Source organism: Scomber japonicus, chromosome 6, assembly GCF_027409825.1.
Source record: "Scomber japonicus isolate fScoJap1 chromosome 6, fScoJap1.pri, whole genome shotgun sequence".
NCBI lineage: Eukaryota > Metazoa > Chordata > Actinopteri > Scombriformes > Scombridae > Scomber > Scomber japonicus.
Window position 1 is genome coordinate 26,225,481 of NC_070583.1, and position 18,981 is coordinate 26,244,461.

Genomic DNA, 18,981 nt, shown 5'->3' on the forward strand with positions numbered 1-18,981 from the left:
TCTGTTTCTCTCATCAAATCTAAGACAGAGTAATGTGGTATGTAATGAAACTCTTGAAGAGCATGAACTTGAGAAATGATCATGTAAATCTGGATTTTAGACAGATTAGTTTTTTACACAGAAAAAAAAAACAATTTTACACATTAAAGTTTTGCTACAGGTCTTGAGCAGTACTACTGCATATGTGAAAAAGGTTGTATGTAGTATTGTGTGGCTCCAGTGAAAGCTGCACAAAATCTGATAAATAACCTCCAGTGACATCCCTTCAGGCAATTTATCAGATTTAATTAGTTATAGGCTGAAGATTGCAAGTTTGAAAATAAAAAAAGTCTTGGGATGTGGAGATAGATAGAGGTTCCCGAACCTCTGTAGCCCATTCCTCATCTCTGCTGTCAGCGGTCAGAGTTGCATTTTGGATAAGGGCGTGTATATATATGGCATTTTTCTCTGGTAGAAAAACCCTGACAGGACACAGGGGAGCACTTCATCCCAGCACTTTTTTGATGAAGCACTGTGCATGGGTTTTGTTTCTATGACAACAATATCTTGACAACACATTACCACTCTAAGGACCGTTGTGTGATAGACTAGTATCACCCTCTTGCTTTTTATTATCTATTTGTAATTTTGAGGCTATGACTATTTGACATTGTTTTTCCACCGTGACCACCAACCAGAGGACACCCCATCTGATATATGATGGATTGCCTGAAAAGGAGCGACAGTGAAGACACAACTTTAGAGATATTCAACTAGAAGCTCTACAGTCAGAGCACTCTGAAAAAAGATGTTGGATGCAGGGCTTTTTCTCTGGGCAGCCTCATACACTCTATCCTCATTGGGAATAATAGAAAAAAAGATGCTGTAGCTCAGAAAAAAATGCTACATGGAAACTCACCCTAATGTTGGCGTCAGGTGTTGACAAAGAAGAATTTGTGGAATAAAAACGACTCCAGTTCTGCTGCTGATTCTAAAAATGTTTTATTTTCTATCATAAGTCCTACAGTACAATGTTTAAGGACAGCATGCTAAATTGGTAGAGTGCTCTCTAAAACAACCTATAGTTATTACACTGAAGGTTATAATAAACTTAAAGAATGAATCTGGGGTTAAACTGAAACTTGATCTATTCTGGACCCAATGTGTTGACACTTTTTGACTAATATTTATCGTTGCCATACAGTTTCTGTTGCACATGATACATGATATCTATTTTTGGTGGGCACCACTCAAGAACAGATGTGAGTGTTTTACCAGAATCAGACTCTGTTAACAACCCCCTCTGCTGCTCTTTTACAACCTCCTCCTGTCCTGCAACATCTTCTGAGACAGTGAAACAGGGTTGCTGTGAGTTAACATGACAGTATCACTGTCACTTTGAAACGTCCTCCTGGCTGCTAACACTTGACATTTCAATCTAGATCAGAGCACTAACACCACATGCCTCTCCCTGACCGCTGGTTCAGGAGCAAAGAGGACAGAGGGCAGTTAAACTGATTTATCTCAGTGTGAATGAGTTATCTTACTAGCTCTGACCTCCATTGTGTGTGTGTATGTGTGTGTGTGTGTGTGTGTGTGTGTGTGTGTGTGTGTGTGTGTGTGTGTGTGTGTGTGTGTGTGTGTGTGTGTGTGTGTGTGTGTGTGTGTGTGTGTGTGTGTGTGTGTGTGTGTGTGTGTGTGTGTCCCTTTAAGGCGGATATTATTATTCCACAGTGTGAAGCCATGTCTTCAGTGGCTATAACACTACATCAGCTTGGACATAATAAGGGAGATGTAAGAGACAGTAAAGTAGAAAGGGAGACAAAGATACAACGAATAAAGATGGCTGAGGGAGAACAAAAGAGAACAGAGAAAAGCTGGGGGAACTTACACAACACTTTGAAATTTTGGTCGAGGGTGGAGGAGCTTCAGCAAACAGCACTCCGAGGGTGTGAGTGCACGCCGCCAAAAACCGACTCTAGAAATAGTAACACTCACAGGCTGCAATTAAAACAAGCATCTCTAGAGCTGTGAGTTGAGGACTTTTACGAGTCAGGGGAAAGACGCTCTTTAGAAACGAGTGGCTGAGATGTCAGAGGGAGCAAACACTTAGTGGTTGGAAAAACAGACTGAGAAATGTTATTAAATAAACTCAAAGTATCATTGTTAAGGAGCAGATTTTCTGCATCTTATTACACTAGAAGTACATTTTGCAGAAGCGTGATGGCAGCTCAAACTGTGGATTCAGTGCTTTTACTTTTTTGTATATAGAAATCATTTTGAGGTGGTGTGAGCAACTGCACCTCCCATTTCATCTTTTGTCCTCCTATTATATCTAAAAGCATTCCTCCCATTTTTTCCACACAGATATCTGTCTGCTCCTCTGGCTTGGAGTGAAAATGCAACTATGAAAATGGAGTAATGGACAGACAAAAAGATGTTTCATTTTGACTTACTGTTGACATTTATTTATTTCTGGCAGGTAGCAGTGGAACTAGGACACTATTTGGTCCAAAGACGCCAGGTCGCTAAGAGAAAACAAGAAGTCCTGGTTTTCTGTTAGTTTTACATCACTTTACTTACGTACATAAAGCTCTTACACCAAGCTACTTGTCTCACATGCTTTTAAAGCACAAAGCAAGAAGGCACATTAAGTGCACTGGGTTTAATCTTTGTGATCACTGCTCAGGTTTCCTCCTACAGTCCAAAGACGTGCAGGTTGGGCTAATTGAAGACTCTAAAATTGGTCTGATTGTGGGTGTGAATGATTGTCTGTCTGCATGTGTCAGATTTAATGCATGGATGGATTATGTTGATTAATGGTTATTATAGCAGTGTTTTTCCTATATTCATTCTACAGCAGCGTACCGCCACTGTAAAATTATGAGCGCCACTGATAAAAAAACTCACATAATCATTAATATCAATGGGCTATTAATGATTTTCACTCACACACTGTGCACACGATAACACCCAAAGTTATCATGGAATTGTTTTGAGTCGTCTTGCGTCTCCTCATTCTTCAACATGACAGGACATCTACATGAAAGGTACTGTTGTAAGAGTAGCATACTACTCTTGAGGAATAGATCAGTGTGTAATATGCATGCATAATGAGTGAGTGGTTGAGTGATTGGCACAGAAGTGAAAATGAATGCCAGCAGAGCAGAAGAAAAGGTGAGCAGTAAGTTGTCAATCTGGCTGTAAATGTACAGTGCAGGCTACAGTGTGTTGCAGCTTTTCAGGATCAAGAAATGTCTTGTCTATTGTTTTCCCAACTGATGGAAAAGTCAGGGTTAGGCCCGAAGATAGGAATAGTTGGATAGCCTAACCTGACTAGGCTCACTAAAAATGGACTAATGTCAGTCTCAGACTCACTTAAACAGAGAATGGAGAAATGTCTGGCTGTTAAGTCTCTTCCTGATTTTTCAGAGTTTCGCCCCCCCCCCCCCCCCAAGCTCTTTCTAATGCATACCACTACATAGTTCGCAAAGTTTACCTTTAGAACGAAACAATGTACTTTCTGGATATGATTATATTATAATGTTAAATTTCTTCTATTGCTCCAAAGAAGAACAATGTACATTGATGTAGCTTTCAAATAAAACTGGTCTGATGTTTAGATAATCTGATGCAATACTACAAAACTGGCTCAACACATCTATACTTCTCTAGAGAGAGAGGGAGGATGACAGTTTGGAAGAGATGAGCCGTACCCTGTTATCAGACCACAGAAACACAGAGTTGGTGAGTAAATTCACTATCTAATAACGTAAACTGCTCTTATCTCTGGATGCTGCTATCTGATACAATGCATGAGTCACTGTAGAGGGAGAGGAGCTGCAAATGTTGACAGCAGTCCACCATGGGAAAACATCTAAAACCACTCTCTCAGTATCACAAAGACTTTTTCAGCACCACACTACTCTAATGTTGATTAAACAATAACTCAAAGGTTTTAATACCTCAACCTCATGTGTTTCATTTCACACCAGTCGTCCCGATGACCCCACATTCTCCAAGGGAGGGCCAAGGGTAAAGACCACTGATCCTCCTTCAGGGGAAGCAATCATCCCTGACTTTTGGCCTTTCATTATGAAATCTATCACCAGCTTTCATCATCATTAAAAATAATGAGAAGCAGTGCTACACACAGCCAATAAACCATACCAGAAAACTAAAACAAATAATAATAATTATTTAATGGAAAATGTGAATTCAATCATGTTTCTAAATATAAAAATGCATTTGTATCTTCCCTTCCTGCATTAGAGGAATGTGCCCATGAGAAAACGCAGGTTCAATACCAATTATGATCTGCTGGCTATTACCTAATCTATCATCATTATTGAACATAGTACTGCCCACCACTGCTGAGTGCAGCCCACACAAAACAGGCAACACACAAATTCATAATAAGCAAAACAAGCACACATACCCTATATTGCTATTCCCTGGTACGAATTTGCTATGCTTCATTTGGGGGGATGGGTAAATCGTGATATGGGATAATGTGTATGGCGGGGGTGATGGTTATATTACACAAACGCTGTGTATGTGTCGAAATGAGTGTGTGTATTAATTCGGGCTTTGCAAGTGGGCTGGAATTAACCCCCTGGAGATCACCTGGAAACTTCTCAGTCAGCAAGCACAAAAGCTTCCTCAGCGAAGGGGGAAGAGGAGCAAGGAGGGCCGGGGTCGTGAAGCTGGCCAGGTGGGTGGTGTTTGGGGAGATGTGATGCAATATGAAACTGATAAACCGTGACAGAAACAGAAGGTTTACTGCCCAACAATGTTACGCTAAGCTCTGAAAAAAGGCATTTTCTGTGTGTGATTCCCAACAACTCCTTTATTATCCTGTTTTTGAGCAGACTGCAGGGAAAACAAATGACACTGCAATCATCTTCGCTCTCACGATCACACAGTCGTGACATGCATGCTACATGTTTTTATGTAGGAGAGAGAAAAAGCGAAGAAGGGAGGACATCATATGAGAACAGGAGAAGAAGAGGACTCGCATTCTCATCAGGAAGGAGATGAAGTTTGATTTGGTGGGAGAAATAAGCTCTGAAGTTACAGTAGAAGTGGAGCAGGTTTCTTTACACCACAGGGGAGAAAATAAGAGCCAGAAGATACTTTATAATGCAAAAAATAGACTGAAAAAACAGAATATGATTCAGAAGAAAGAAAAAAATTAAATACAAAACTGGCCTTTAAGCAGTATTTTCAAAACAATAATGAATCAGTGTTAAATGCCAAAATACATTAGATTTCCCGTTAAAATGTCATTGTACGATTAGTTGTGATGACACAAAATGTCAGTTACAGACTATTACTACAGTCGTCAGAGAGGGAGAGAGATGGCACATACATACGTACAACACAAGTACGCAAACAACACTGTAAAGGTCTTAGGGTCTCAACAGACACCCACACACACACACACACACACACACACACACACACACACACAGTATCTTAAACAAGTCATATGCAACTAATTTTCCATGACTAATATGAGGAAATGTTAGTCTGCAGGGATTATATTCACAGGCAAGGTTTTGTTTTCATGTAGTAGGTGTGACCCTGATATCAAAGCAGGGACATTCAATAGAGGCTAATTTACTGTACAAATCACACAACCTTGACACAAAAACAGGATTTGTTTCTATAGCCAGTATTGACTTTTTCTCTTCTTTTTTTCACTATTTTTTACTACTTCTGTAATTCATTTTATTTTCCTTGTGCTATTACATCTTGTTCTGATGTATTTATTTGCATTTTGTAAATTATTATGATTATGATTTGAACCATGTATATAGTAGTCCTTGTCACCGCTTAATATATTGATTATAAATGTACAGTACCAGTCAAACATTCACATTCACATTAATTGGAAAATGTGTCCAAATGTTTGACTGGTACTGTAGGAGAAAGAGTTACACATACAAACATACACATGCACACTCACACTGAATAAAATGTCCTTAAAGAGATGGAGAAGCATCTGCACTGAGGGTAATAAGATGATTCTCAGTCACCACAATGCAACAGGCTGACAGTGAAAAACATACTGACCTCTGTGTAAGGAACAACCCTGACATTTACATCAGCTGCTGGCTGATGTGCATTTATCAGGCAGACACACACACACATACAGCATCGATTTCAGTCACAAAGGAGACGACTTGTAGAAGGATTTGTATCTTAAATGCAGCACCTTGCCGGGATGTGTCATCCGCTAGTTAAAGGGCTAGTCTTATGCCTGCTGCTGCAAGCAGATCGATGCTTTTTCAGGTAGGTGGGAGGTAGGGGATCAGGGGGAGGAAGAGGATTCGGGGCTGTTACTAGGATGAGTAACATCCCCCTTGTGAGAGCAGGGGTCTAGATCAATGCCCTGACATAAATGAGAGAGGAGGAGGTGTTAGAGAGCACAAATGGGGGAGTAGGAAGATTGGAGTGAAGATGGATTACAGCATCCAGCACAAATTCAACAAAAGCAAAAAGAAGAGTGGTTAAAAAGAGCGAAGATAAGAGAGATACAGAGAAATATGGCAGACGGTGTTAACAGCAGGTGAAGAGGCAATGATGGGACTAAGGAGTAGTGGAGGGGGAGAAGAAAAGTGGAGAAAATGGACAAACATGAGATTTCACTGTGAGAGTGTAACGCTCAAAAGAACAGAGAGGACTGATTGGTGGAGGGGGCAACTCTCAACATCCGAACGGGTTCTCACCTTTATCACAGCCTCCATCAACAGGCAGGCTTTTTGCTTTTTGACAAATTGTTCTTTAATTGCTCAATTTCTTTTCATTTTGTTATTTTCCTTCTTCCACTATTGTCAGGCTTTTTGCTGCTGTTGTACATTAGAGGCACATAATATAGTGACTTTTTGGCATCGTCCTCTTTCTTCCTCTTTGGCTCATTAATGAGTCATTGCAGTGCTAAATAATAATCTTATCATTAAAAAGATAGAGAACTGTCTGTGGGAAGGGGTAGGTATTGGTTTAGACAATGTAACCTCCTGTGGTTGAATCAATAAATAAATGCACAATGAATCACACTTGTGGGAAATAAAGATGGGTGAATAAAACAACATATGTGTCTTGGTCCATCAGCCAGAGCACTGTCTGGTATGGACACATACACACAGTCCTGGTGGATCACTAACATGAAAATAAGCAAATGTGAAAGATCTTGTATCCAGTCTTTCCAAGAAGTAATGTCTGATGCCTGTAGCCAAGGCGAACACCATGTTGCGATATTTCACTCGAAACCGCAAATGTCAAACTCTGAAGTAAAAGAGAAAAGTCAAGGGATCACCAAGGTCAGTAGCATTCATCCTCTGAAACTGTGAATGTCTGCACATACTTTCAGGGCAATCCATCTAAATTGTCATCCATAGAGTCATGTTATTAGTATGACTCAAAATGCCCACAAACCAACAAAAAACTAGAAGAGGCTCTTTAGATGCACAAAAATACAAGAACAGTCAAGAAAGTAAATGTTTCTGTAATAGGAACTTCACTTCACTAATGTGAACATTAAAGCTAGGCTGTTTCTCTGGTAATAAAAATAAAATGATTTCCATGGCGATAACTTTGTAGATGAAAAATCCATCCTAATAGTATTGTAAACCATTTGCAGTGTTTTGGCATCTGATCAGCTTTCAAGTATCACTCAAACTGACCTTCCTGGATCTAATTTCATCATCCCAGTGGTACCTGAAGCATCACAGCCCAGACAGTGCCATTATGTTCCTCAAGCATGGCTGCTTTCAATTTGAACATATTGTTCTAAAATCTCAACTTTTCGTTGAGTGGAGCTGACAGAATGAAACATGGAGAAATAGAAAAACACAAAAAACCTTACTCTCATCAGGGTTGGGTGAGGCGAGGATGGCGCTGTGCTTCCTCTTCACCTCCTCCACTTTCTCTGCCAAAGACTCGATAAAACCCCGGATCTCCTCCACCTGTTAAGAGAGCGAAGATAAGAGTGCAAAAGGTGCTTTAGATGTGTTCTGCACACTGAGGCGAGAAGCACCAGTGATTAGATTGGGTGAAGTTGATAGAAACTAAAGATGTCATTATCACATTACAGGCTGAATAAAAGCAGGGTGAAGCAGGTTCATGTAAAGGAACACACAGATTTTCAAGTTTATTTGGCATCAATTATCACTTTTGTGTGACTTCGCAGACACCCAGAAGAAACTCTCATTTATGTGTGTGATGTGTCAACTACATTTGCATTTCTATCTGCAGCAAAAATAGTTACCAACTCAGACATAATCATTAGTAAACAGTTGCTATTTATAATTAATACAAATATAACAGTTCACACTTTATTTAAATTAATGCTAATGTTTTTGTAGTCAGGGAAGATGTGCTTGGATGATAACGTGCAGTGGAAATGACTCTCTTTGTTACAGTTGAAGCTCAACCAAGCTGCTCAGAAAATAGTCTCTCATCTGTGTTGTACAACCTGTTATGTAACTGATGATTGGAGGTTATAAAGTATGAATGGGGCTTAGATAAAATCAATACTGTGGGTAAAGATGTCATTGCTGAACCCATACACGACATTGTGTTTGTTGAATATGTCATTCTACAACACTAGACATTAATATGCTGCTATAAGAACATCCGCTCGTCTGCAAAGGCTTTTCAAAGCGTTGTGGAGCCTGGCAGAAGAGATTTGCTCCCATTTAGCCGCAAGAGCATTAGAGAGGTTTGGTACTGCTGATGGGAGATAATACATGGCTCACAGGTGTGGGTTCAGTTCATCCCATAGGTGCAGGTTTGGGATTGAGGTTAAAGAACTGTGCAGTCCAATAAGGGTTTTTCCCACATCACATTATGACCTGGATTTGTGCACAAGGACGTTATACAGTAGAAACTATATAACATTCTTGCAGGCACACGATAGACCTTTTTCACGGAAGATATTTTGAAATGTAGCAGTAGGAAAAGCATGTGTAAATAATAAAATAAAATCAAAATCTTAAAGAAATCTAAATGATTTTGAATATTCAAGCATATTCAACAGAGACAACAGACCTACTAATAAACAAGGTGAAAATAAAATATCCAGTAAAGCAAGCTAAGGGTTTTATTTACCCAAATATCATTGTCCAAGACAAACCATTACTTTAACTCAAATGTGAACACATTCAACAGGACAAAATACTGCAGCTCTTTTAAGCCTCTAACAGACTGAGGCCAAAATCAGAAAAAGCAACAAGCATGAGCAATGAACATACTGAGACACAAAAGGGAAACATTAGACAAAATAACTAACATTGACTTTAACTGTCAATAATTTCTCAGTTTAATCCATAATATTATTTGTGCTATAATTTCATGTAATTTACACTAACTAACACAGTTTTGATTTTCCCCAATGAATCCTGGCGGATTGGTTCTGATCAATAACCACATCTATGATATAGGGCTCTGCCTTTCACTGGAGGAATTCCACCGCAGGACAAATCTAACAAACAGAACAAATCCTAAAACAGCAGAATGATCTCAACTCATTATTATTGATGAATAAAGGATGGTTTATGGAATAATGTGTCACAGTTTAACTTTGTTAAAGCAAAACATTGGCTGAAATTAAACCTATAGTGCATAATATGCGTATTTTCCTTTGAACTCTGCACTTCACAGCATCATCTGCCACCAGGATACTGGTTTGAAATTCTAACCAATCGCCTCCCTCCTCCTCCCAGCTGCTGGCTATGGTAACAGCTGGACGAGCAGCGGGTCACATCTGTCAGTGACTTCCTCAATCTGCACTTTCATCTCAGTCTGTCATCTATATCTGATCACTTTCCTCCACCTCTACACCCGCTCAACTACAGGCCAGTCTATTCTCCCTTCGTTCTTCTCTCTGGTTTCTCTGATGTGACCACAGTCACATCCTCTGGTATATCTGTCACACCTCATAGGTCTGCAATCACTCCACTTCTCTATCCATACATTCCTGAGCTTCCCTCATCCCAGCTTGGGTCATTATTCTCCCATTATCTCTTTAATTAGCTACTGATTGGATCTGTTTTTCAGTAACATCATAATTGGCTTTGGAAGACCACTAGGGAGAGACCAATCACCACAGAAGGCACACTGTGGTGAATACAGAGTTAAATGCACAGAGAGAGATCACAGAAGTTAAAAAGTAAGACAGTGAGACAGTTTGAAAGCATGGGAGGAAGCGAGCAGAAGATGAAACCACTTTGAGCTGTCTCAGATCAGAGACCATGTGTTAGTGAGTCACTGTGCACCTCTCAGCTCTCATAAGGCATAACGCAGATTTGATTGGTGTGGTAGAAAATGCAGACACAAATAAGCAGACAAAAACAGACACACTTTGCAGATTTTTACAACTACTCTTTATGAAATTCACTTTTGAATACACCATGACATCTGTCAATTTACAGGATCTTGTACAAAAGCCCTGTTAATCACCAAAATCTCACAACTGGTAATATAGTCCAGGATGAGCAGCAGCAAGAAAAAAAAAGTTTTTTTTTTTTGTAGTTTTCGTTAGGTTTTGTCTAATTTTAGTGTTTTGGTTTAAAAGTCTCATTTTTAACTGGTAACGGGTAAGATAAGAGGGCTTGAGGCCACAGTGAGACTATCTTGCATCTGCTCACTTCATACTTGCATCATCAGGTGAAGGATGTTGGGGGCATGAGAAAGGAGCTCTCCTACAAGATGTAAGAAGAGTACTGACATATAATGGTGCTTATATGCATGTCATACTTTGACAAACACACACACACATACGGCTGATAATCCTTTAATCTTTTTTATGGAGTCGTAGAAGCAGAGTTTCTTTCTTTATCTTTGTCTCACTGCTTGAGGGTTTTTATCTGCTGGTCTTCAGAGCTTTACTTTACTTTATAATTGTTTTGAAAATTGCTATGAAAATGACCCTTGAACAGTTAAGACTTTGAGTAATAGATATAAAATCTGAATATTGAGTGTTTCAATATTGGCCAACATTGCCTGTTTTACTACAATGCTGATGTAAATAAATTATTCACAGCATTAACTAAGACTTAGTTGTTTGCTGGTGCTTGACATTTGTATTTTCACACATTACAAACAATTTCAAAGTGATAGCAGGTCCTTGATTATTGTGTCCCGCTACACAGAAAAAACACTATTGAACAACAGACACTTAAATATGATCTATGTGACAGATTGGTTCATGACTGCTTATAATTAAAGCCTCAACTAAGCATCACCTCATCATCTTGCAGAAACGTACACATGCTCACACTCTTGTATCAAAGTTGTGAAGTCAACATACAACATACAGACTGAAGGCCAGAAAGTGCAGCAGTAAACAGGCTATGTCAGATGGCGTACCTGCTGTTGATGAACATGGTAGAAAGGCTTCACTATAGCTAACATCTATGGTCTATGTCAGTCAGTAAAGCTACAAGTCTACGGACACTATGGAAAACCTGCTAAACTATGAAAACTTGTCAAATGTGATGATGGATTACAGAATGCAGTACATACATCTTCAAATGATAAAAAGTAGAATAAAGAAGGAAAAGATACTGAAGGAAAAGATACTGAAGGAAAAGATACTGAAGGAAAAGATACTGAAGGAAAAGATACTGACATTCACACTTAACATCCACAAGGTATTCAGATCTTTATGTCTACAACTAAATTAATAAATGACTAATAAGGCATGTAATTGCATTTGCAAGAGAAATCAAAGTGAATGAAAATGAAGTGAATTAAATCACAAAAATATGCCTCAAGGGGTTTCACAATCTATAGAGCCGTACTACATTTCTATCCTTAGTTAACTATTGACAAAATGAGCTACCTCAAAGACATCAAAATGTAACAACTATTCCAATTTTTGATTATTCATATACCAGAATATATTTAAGGGTTTTGTCAATGGCACCAGGCTTTGGTTTGGTTTGGTGTTAGGGCTGCAACTAATGATGACGTGGTTACGATCACAACCTCTTGACTTCTTACTGAACTTCTTTCAGAAATGTACAATGTAGCACAAACTCAAGAGGTTGTGATATGTAACACAACAAGCCAGCAAAGGAACATGTCACCCAGTATGCTGTGGCTCATTGACATGTTTATCAGGCTTTGGATGCACACACAATATTTTTAAGGATCAGTTAATTGTTGGTTTGGCTCTGCAAATAAAAAAAAATATATATATAAAAAATCACCAGTGTCATCCTTTAACAGGTCAAATAATTTCAGTCTTATCCTTGTCAATCATGGGCCTCTTAAACATCCAGACACAAACAAACAAGCAGATAGCTATCCTTGCAACATACAGCAGTGCAGTAAATAATACTTTAATACAGTATGACACAGACACCACTACGTGCCACAAACACATTATGAAATCAATACCCACACTGAGGGTCATGTTTATGGTGTGACTGAAGGACAGGCAGTCTGCTAACCCTCCACTGAAAGCTTAATTAACGCACCCAGTCAGGGTGAGAATCCGATTACTCTTTCTCCCCCTCTGCTCTCTTAATCTGCTCCCTGCACTATCTACATCTCCGTCTGTCACATCTTATTACCCGGTCCTCTTCTCTGGTCTTGCTATCTAACTTCTTCTACATCACTCTCATTTTCAAATCTGGTTGTCTCATCATTGCTCCGGCTTCTTGCTCAGTCTGAAACGCTTCTCCGTCGATCTTTCTGTCTCCACATTTCACTCAACCTTGTCTTTCCTCACTTGAGACAGATGTAACAGACTGAATCTCCAGACAGATAAAGAGAGTTCATTTCAATATCTAGGAAGGATAGAGACAGTCTGTCAGAGGCGAGAACTAGAGACAGAAGAGAAATGAGAGGAGACAAATGTGAGAGGAATGACTGCAGGCTGCAGTGTTTCTCACAGCTAAAGCATCTCACAATTAAACTGTTTTCAGGGTAGGTTACACCATCTGATGCTCTCTGTCCACACCGAATCTGTTAAATATGCACTCCTGTTATGTCATTTAAACAAACCCTGTCGATTTCAGCTGTGCACTAAAAATCCGACTTAAAATGTAATTAAAGGTAAAAGTTGGGTGGGTACTTACTATCCTGCGTTTGTACTTTTTAAACAGAAAACACATGTTTTATATTTGTGACGTTTAGATGTTCTTTTACTGGAAATTATATAAATTATAGCCAACAGCAACTTAACCAGAAACTTTCAGCTCCCTGGTGATCTTCCTCCAGCCAGCTGCTACCTCATTCAGGTTTTTTAGTAAAATTATGAAGTATCATAGATAACGCCTCATTTTAACTAAATGAATAAGCTGATGTGAATGACAAGAAGTAAAACCGTGTCCGACAAATGTTAGGTGATTTTAGTGCTGGGTGAAGTAAAAACAAATTTCTTACTTAAAGGTAAAAATATGCGTTTGTAGATCAGGGCCCCATCCTTTGTACATATACTGTAGATAACCGAGTTATCCTAAGTACAATGTTGATTATGTAATTAAAAACAAATATCTCCGGCCTTAAAATCTATCTGGAACTGTTGTCATAGCAACAATTCCTTAAGCCCAAACCTACAAAATGCAGGCCTATTGACAGTTAGTTGGATCATCACCACATACATGAGCTCATTCTGAGGCACAAATGGCTCGCTTTCTGATATTTATTATAAAAGAATGTTTATATATTAATGATTTTAGATAATAACAAGTAGGTCATTGATTGGTTGGTGCAATATAAGAATTACATTTTTATAATGAAGCAATAAATGACTCTGGTGGCCTACTAATTAAGATGTATGCCATATCACTGCAATGTCCACAGTTCGATTCTGGCAGCTTTGTTGCATGTCAGTGGTTCATTTGCAATGTTTTTTCTACCTTGCAAACGGGCTGACACTGCTTGTCATGCATGCCTTAAACAGCCGTCTTTTCCATAGCCTTTGTTGCTACGGTTGTTGCTGAGGTTTTTCCATGTGTGGTTTGTGTTGCTGTATATGTCGAACATGTTCAGGTGCATTTGAGAAGTTCACATTTCAAGCAAACAATAAGAAAAAAGTAGTGAGATCTTACTACTATAGTTTGTTTCATGGTCTGCTAATGGGCTGTGTCAGTACAAATAAGCAGTTTTTAAACTGTAAATTATGCAAATATTATTTAAATAATATTCTGGTACAGTCCCTGATTAAAAATATAGACATTTAATGATGCTGTCCCCTTTATGCCACATAAGAACAGGGACCTGGTCCTGTCTCTAAGCTCACACAGACAGGGAGAGTCTGGGATACACATTTGAATTTACATAAACTCATACTGAATCGAGGAATCTAAAAGCTAATGCAGGAGTGAGCTGAGGAGGTGGAGATATTCCACTGCTGAGAAGCAGGTGGTGGTTGTTGCAGCAGGAAAGGAGTGCTAAGCAGAATGAATGAGCATCAGAGCTATTTACGTGCTGCCCAATTGCTTGTGTCAGTGTTCATTGACATATATGATTGAAGTGTATGGAAGATGTGAATTTAAAATGACATCTGTGTCTGCTTTGTGTGCAGCAAACTGTGTGTCAACTACCACATGGCTCCATTTCTCAGTAATTATTAATCACCTATTTACAGTATATCTATCATATTTAGGTTGTTTATTATTTTGTTGGATGGATGCACCTGCAGTTCAGATGCAGATGTTTTGGCCTCTTTAGTTGTTTCATGTTGCTTTGAAAACTCACATATCAAAGTGTTTATTGTCAGACCTCTTTCATAGCTCACAAATGCTGCAAACTGGCATTCAACCTCACACCGTCCACCTTTTGTAACAGCATTAGCAATGGTGATTTAAACACTTCAAAGTTAAATCCCCCCATATGCATAAAATGATATATGAAGTATCTTAAAAACTGTACAAATATGGCAGAGACAGGGGGATAAATCAGATGATAGACAATGATAAATATGGATTACGCACAGGATGTAAAGTCTCCCTCAGCTGTCTTGTTATTTGAGCTGAATTATCCTGCTTTTTACTTCTAAACCACTCACTGTAGGGGACATAGAAGGCCCATTAAGAAGGCATTACAGTGGCCGCTTTACTCACAGAGAAAGACGGCAGAGAGTTAAGTCAGTCTGGCTCCATATGACTGATGATTCACAGCAGATTTCCATCTCTCTGGGGAGATGAGGAGATGTCAACTGCTGCTACACTAAAATAGGGCCCCCCCTCTGAGAACCATGACGATGTTCAGTTTGTGTTCCCAGCACATTGGCGCAGCATGTACAGGAAAATACTAATTTACTACCAAATGCATGCATAGATTCAGTTTTACATAGGCTCAGAAGAGAGAAGACTGTAAAGAAATCATTAATGTTATTCAGAGCTGAACACAGAGAACATTGTTGTGTTGTTGAATCAATAAAGGCCTTTGGAAATGAATTAAAATATGTAACGATCTATGTCACACCAGCTACATCATCAATAGCTATAAATCAAATCAATGCTCCCCAGAGAGAGAAAAAAGGCATGAGATTTATAACAAAGTTGTGAAAAATTAACAAAATTAGATTCAATCACCAGAGAGGAATGATACACAAGCAGATTAGAGAGTAATTGTGGTGTAACAGAATGTAGTTAATCTGTCATCCGTACACACACCCCCTCTTACCCCTCCCTGCACACACAGTTCAGCACGCATGTGAACCGCAGATTCATTTCAAAATTTCTCATTGGAGTCAAAGTACACAGACTTCGGTTTCTACACATCATGGATAGACTTTGTTTTGCTCTGTTTTGAAGAGCAACAACCAAACCAGCATGTAATGGGTCCAAAGTGACATTTGCAGGTATGTTTGCATGCTGTTTAGCTATGTAGCCTGCTAACTGACATTAGCGGTGGCTCGTCCAACAAGCTAAGCAGCAGGACAAGATATGTGTTCATTTTTGTAGTTTATCATCAAGTTCTGATGATGTGGATACAGCGTATCTTTTTATTCATAACAATTAATTATTGAATATTTCATGTATTTTAAGATTTTATCTAAACTTTGGACATCTTGGATGTTTCTTTTTTAATTTAACCATGGGAAAGAGTTCATGCTTTAAGTGTTGTAAAGAATAAATATAAAGCAAAGTTATAGCTATTTGTCTCCTTTTTTTCAACTGGCAATTAATTAGTGCAATATCAACCCATTGATGAAGAGAGCCAGAAGAAGGTAAGATCAGTACGAGAAACACACCTGCTCAAAGAATTCGTCCATAAATCCTTTCTCCATCCCAACGGCGACTTCATCCTCCTCTTCTGTCGTCTCCTTCCCCTGAACACACACACACACACACACACACACACACACACACACACACACACACACACACACACACACACACAGCATTAAGATATATTAGAAACACCTAAAAGGTCTATTTATGAACATGTTCTCCAAAAACGTCAATGACATGTGACAAGTAAAACTTAAATAATAAAATATAAAAGTATATATCTTTTTTTCTTTTGCATAACTCAAGGTTAAATGGAACAGCATTAATACCCTCCACACCTCTTCACGCACCCACTGATTAGAAACAAGGAGCACTTAACGACACTTGTAATTACAAGCACAGGTTGAGTGATTAGTAAGTTATTATTGAAATAGGATCTAGGGGCAGAGAAAGAAAATCTTGACTTTTACACACTTCTGCCTGTACACACATACACCAACATGTGCAGATACACAAGAACATTTCAGTTTAAAGAAATCATTTGACAATTTAGTAAATATGTTTATTCTCTTTCTTGCCGAAACCTAGCTCAGAAAATCAATACCACTCCTGTGTTTGTCCATTAAATATCAAGCTGGAGCTAGCGGCTGCTTAGCTATTAGCTTAGCTTAGCACAAAGACTGGAAACAGGGGTAAACAGGCTATCATGGGACTCTCAGCCTAATAACACCAAAAAAAACAAGTTGTCGATTTACAGGGAGCAAAAATGTGCATATTTTCCTGCTTTCAATCTTAAATTAACTCACCGGTCATTTAACACCAGACAACAGCTACAAAAAAGTTTGTGTTTACTTCTAGTGCACATTATTATATTTACATCAATAATCAGTAAAGTCTGTCTGCTGCTCCATCCTGAAAAGTTGCTCGATCTCAAACTTTCCAGTGTCTGGGCCATGATTCACTGGAAAAACACATTCATTTCTAATTACATATTTGCCATTACGTGAGATTAGCAGGAATTTCATCTGACTTCATCTCATTCGTCAGTCCTCTAACAAACTAATTTAATTCTCCATTAGTAGCTTATGAGATCCATTTGCTTATCAATGCTGTGTAAAAGGAGTGTAGTTTTAATCTTCTTCTGGTTGAAATGAGGCTGTATTCAAAATGTCCAACAGGGAGAGAAACTTGGAGACATGTTTTTACTACACACGCACAAATCAGTGTAAGTCAGTTGGTTATTGAGCAGTGAAACCATGTAGACGTTGTTAATATGGAACCTCACAAAATGCAGATGAAAGCCACTTTCCTAGCTGTGTGCATCAAAATTATACTTACTTATACTATAATTATACTCCTCCTCACCATCAAGCAGTTAAAAAAACAACTCCAAAACTTCTTTTAAAAATCTTGATTGGCCCAAAATGATTGTGGGGTCATATTGGATTAGGGTTAGGGTTTCCCGAGCGCCTTGATTCAAAAGCAAAATGCTGACCTAAAAAGCTTACAAACAATAAACGTAAATTAGAATTAATATGTGATGAATATTAATAAAGAAGAGGGCTGAATAAACATTATATTTGTCCCACATAAACTGACATCTTATGTTATTCAGTTTTTTTCAAATGTGAGGCATCAATTTATGTAACCACTATGAAGGAGAAAGTTTTTTGTTTATATTGGAACAAATAAAAACAATTAATATAACATCAATCAACAACCATCCCAAAATAAATGCTGATTTTGCATGTTAACTTGAGACTCTGAGTAATGGTAAATGGACTGTATTTGTATAGAGCTTCTAGTAGTTATGACCATTCTTTTACATTACATGTCTCATTCACACATTCACACATTGATGGCAGGGGCATCAGGAGGAAACTAACCATTCATACACATCCATACACTGTTGGCGCAGCAACAGGAGCAATTTGGTGTTAAGTATCTTGCCCAAGGACACATCAACATGTGGACTGAAGGAGCCGGGAATCAAACCGCACATCTTCCAATTGGTGGACGACCGCTCTACCTCCTGAGCCACAGCCGCCGAGTAATGAAACCTGTGAATAACTGTTTCTGTAACAGTTACAGATTTGAGCAGGCGTTGTTGTTTGTTTGTTTTCTCAGACACAAAGTCCTTCTGTGGAGAGTTAACTTGTGATGTGCTGACAAAATACAAGAATCAGCCAAATTGGGAGGAGGCAGAGGAGCAGGGAGGAATATGGGAAAATAGGGAGAGGAGAAGTAGAGAGAGTGAGAAACCTGCTTTTGAGAAAAAGTTCCAAGACAACAGACGTGAGAGATGGTGTTGCGGTTGGCTTAAAACTAAATGAGAGCCGCCGTGATCACAATAACATTGTTTAAACCCACTCAAACTATATTTAAACCAGCAAAAACAATGAAGGGTTTTATTCCTCAGAGTTAATTATTTGGAAAAGCAGAAATTAATCGGAGTCTAATGATTTATTGTGCACAGTGTTCATGATAACACTTGGTCTCATTTTAGAACAAAGCTCTTCACATGGCATCAATAAGTCCAACTTGGTGTTGGTACAGCAATGAGGTGCATTTAAGGAACTACAGACTATTAGAAGGAGAGAGAAAAGAGGTGGTAACCGCAAGAGGCAAGAAGGAGGAGGAGGAGGACAGGTAGGGAATCAGAATGAACTCCCACAAGAAGGAGTGTACCAGTGTTGTGTTTGGCCTCCACAGAAAGATGTTGTATCTTCTGCAAAGAGAAGGGGGCTTTGGTCTGGTTTTTACTTGGAGTGGTGAGGAGGGGAGAGGACTTCCACAGCTCCCACTG

General features: G+C 38.8%; 1 protein-coding gene across 3 annotated transcripts in view; it reads right to left on the bottom strand.

The window, feature by feature from the left end:
- Positions 1-18,981, bottom strand: part of stx1a (syntaxin 1A (brain)) — a 52,730-nt gene that overhangs the window by 20,383 nt on the left and 13,366 nt on the right. For all 3 annotated transcript variants that reach the window (XM_053320743.1, XM_053320742.1, XM_053320741.1), the window contains exons 2-3: positions 16,196-16,273; positions 7,850-7,949 (exon numbers count right to left, since the gene is read on the bottom strand). In XM_053320743.1, the coding sequence (XP_053176718.1) occupies positions 7,850-7,949; positions 16,196-16,273 (178 nt within the window). The remainder of the gene's footprint in view (positions 1-7,849; positions 7,950-16,195; positions 16,274-18,981) is intronic.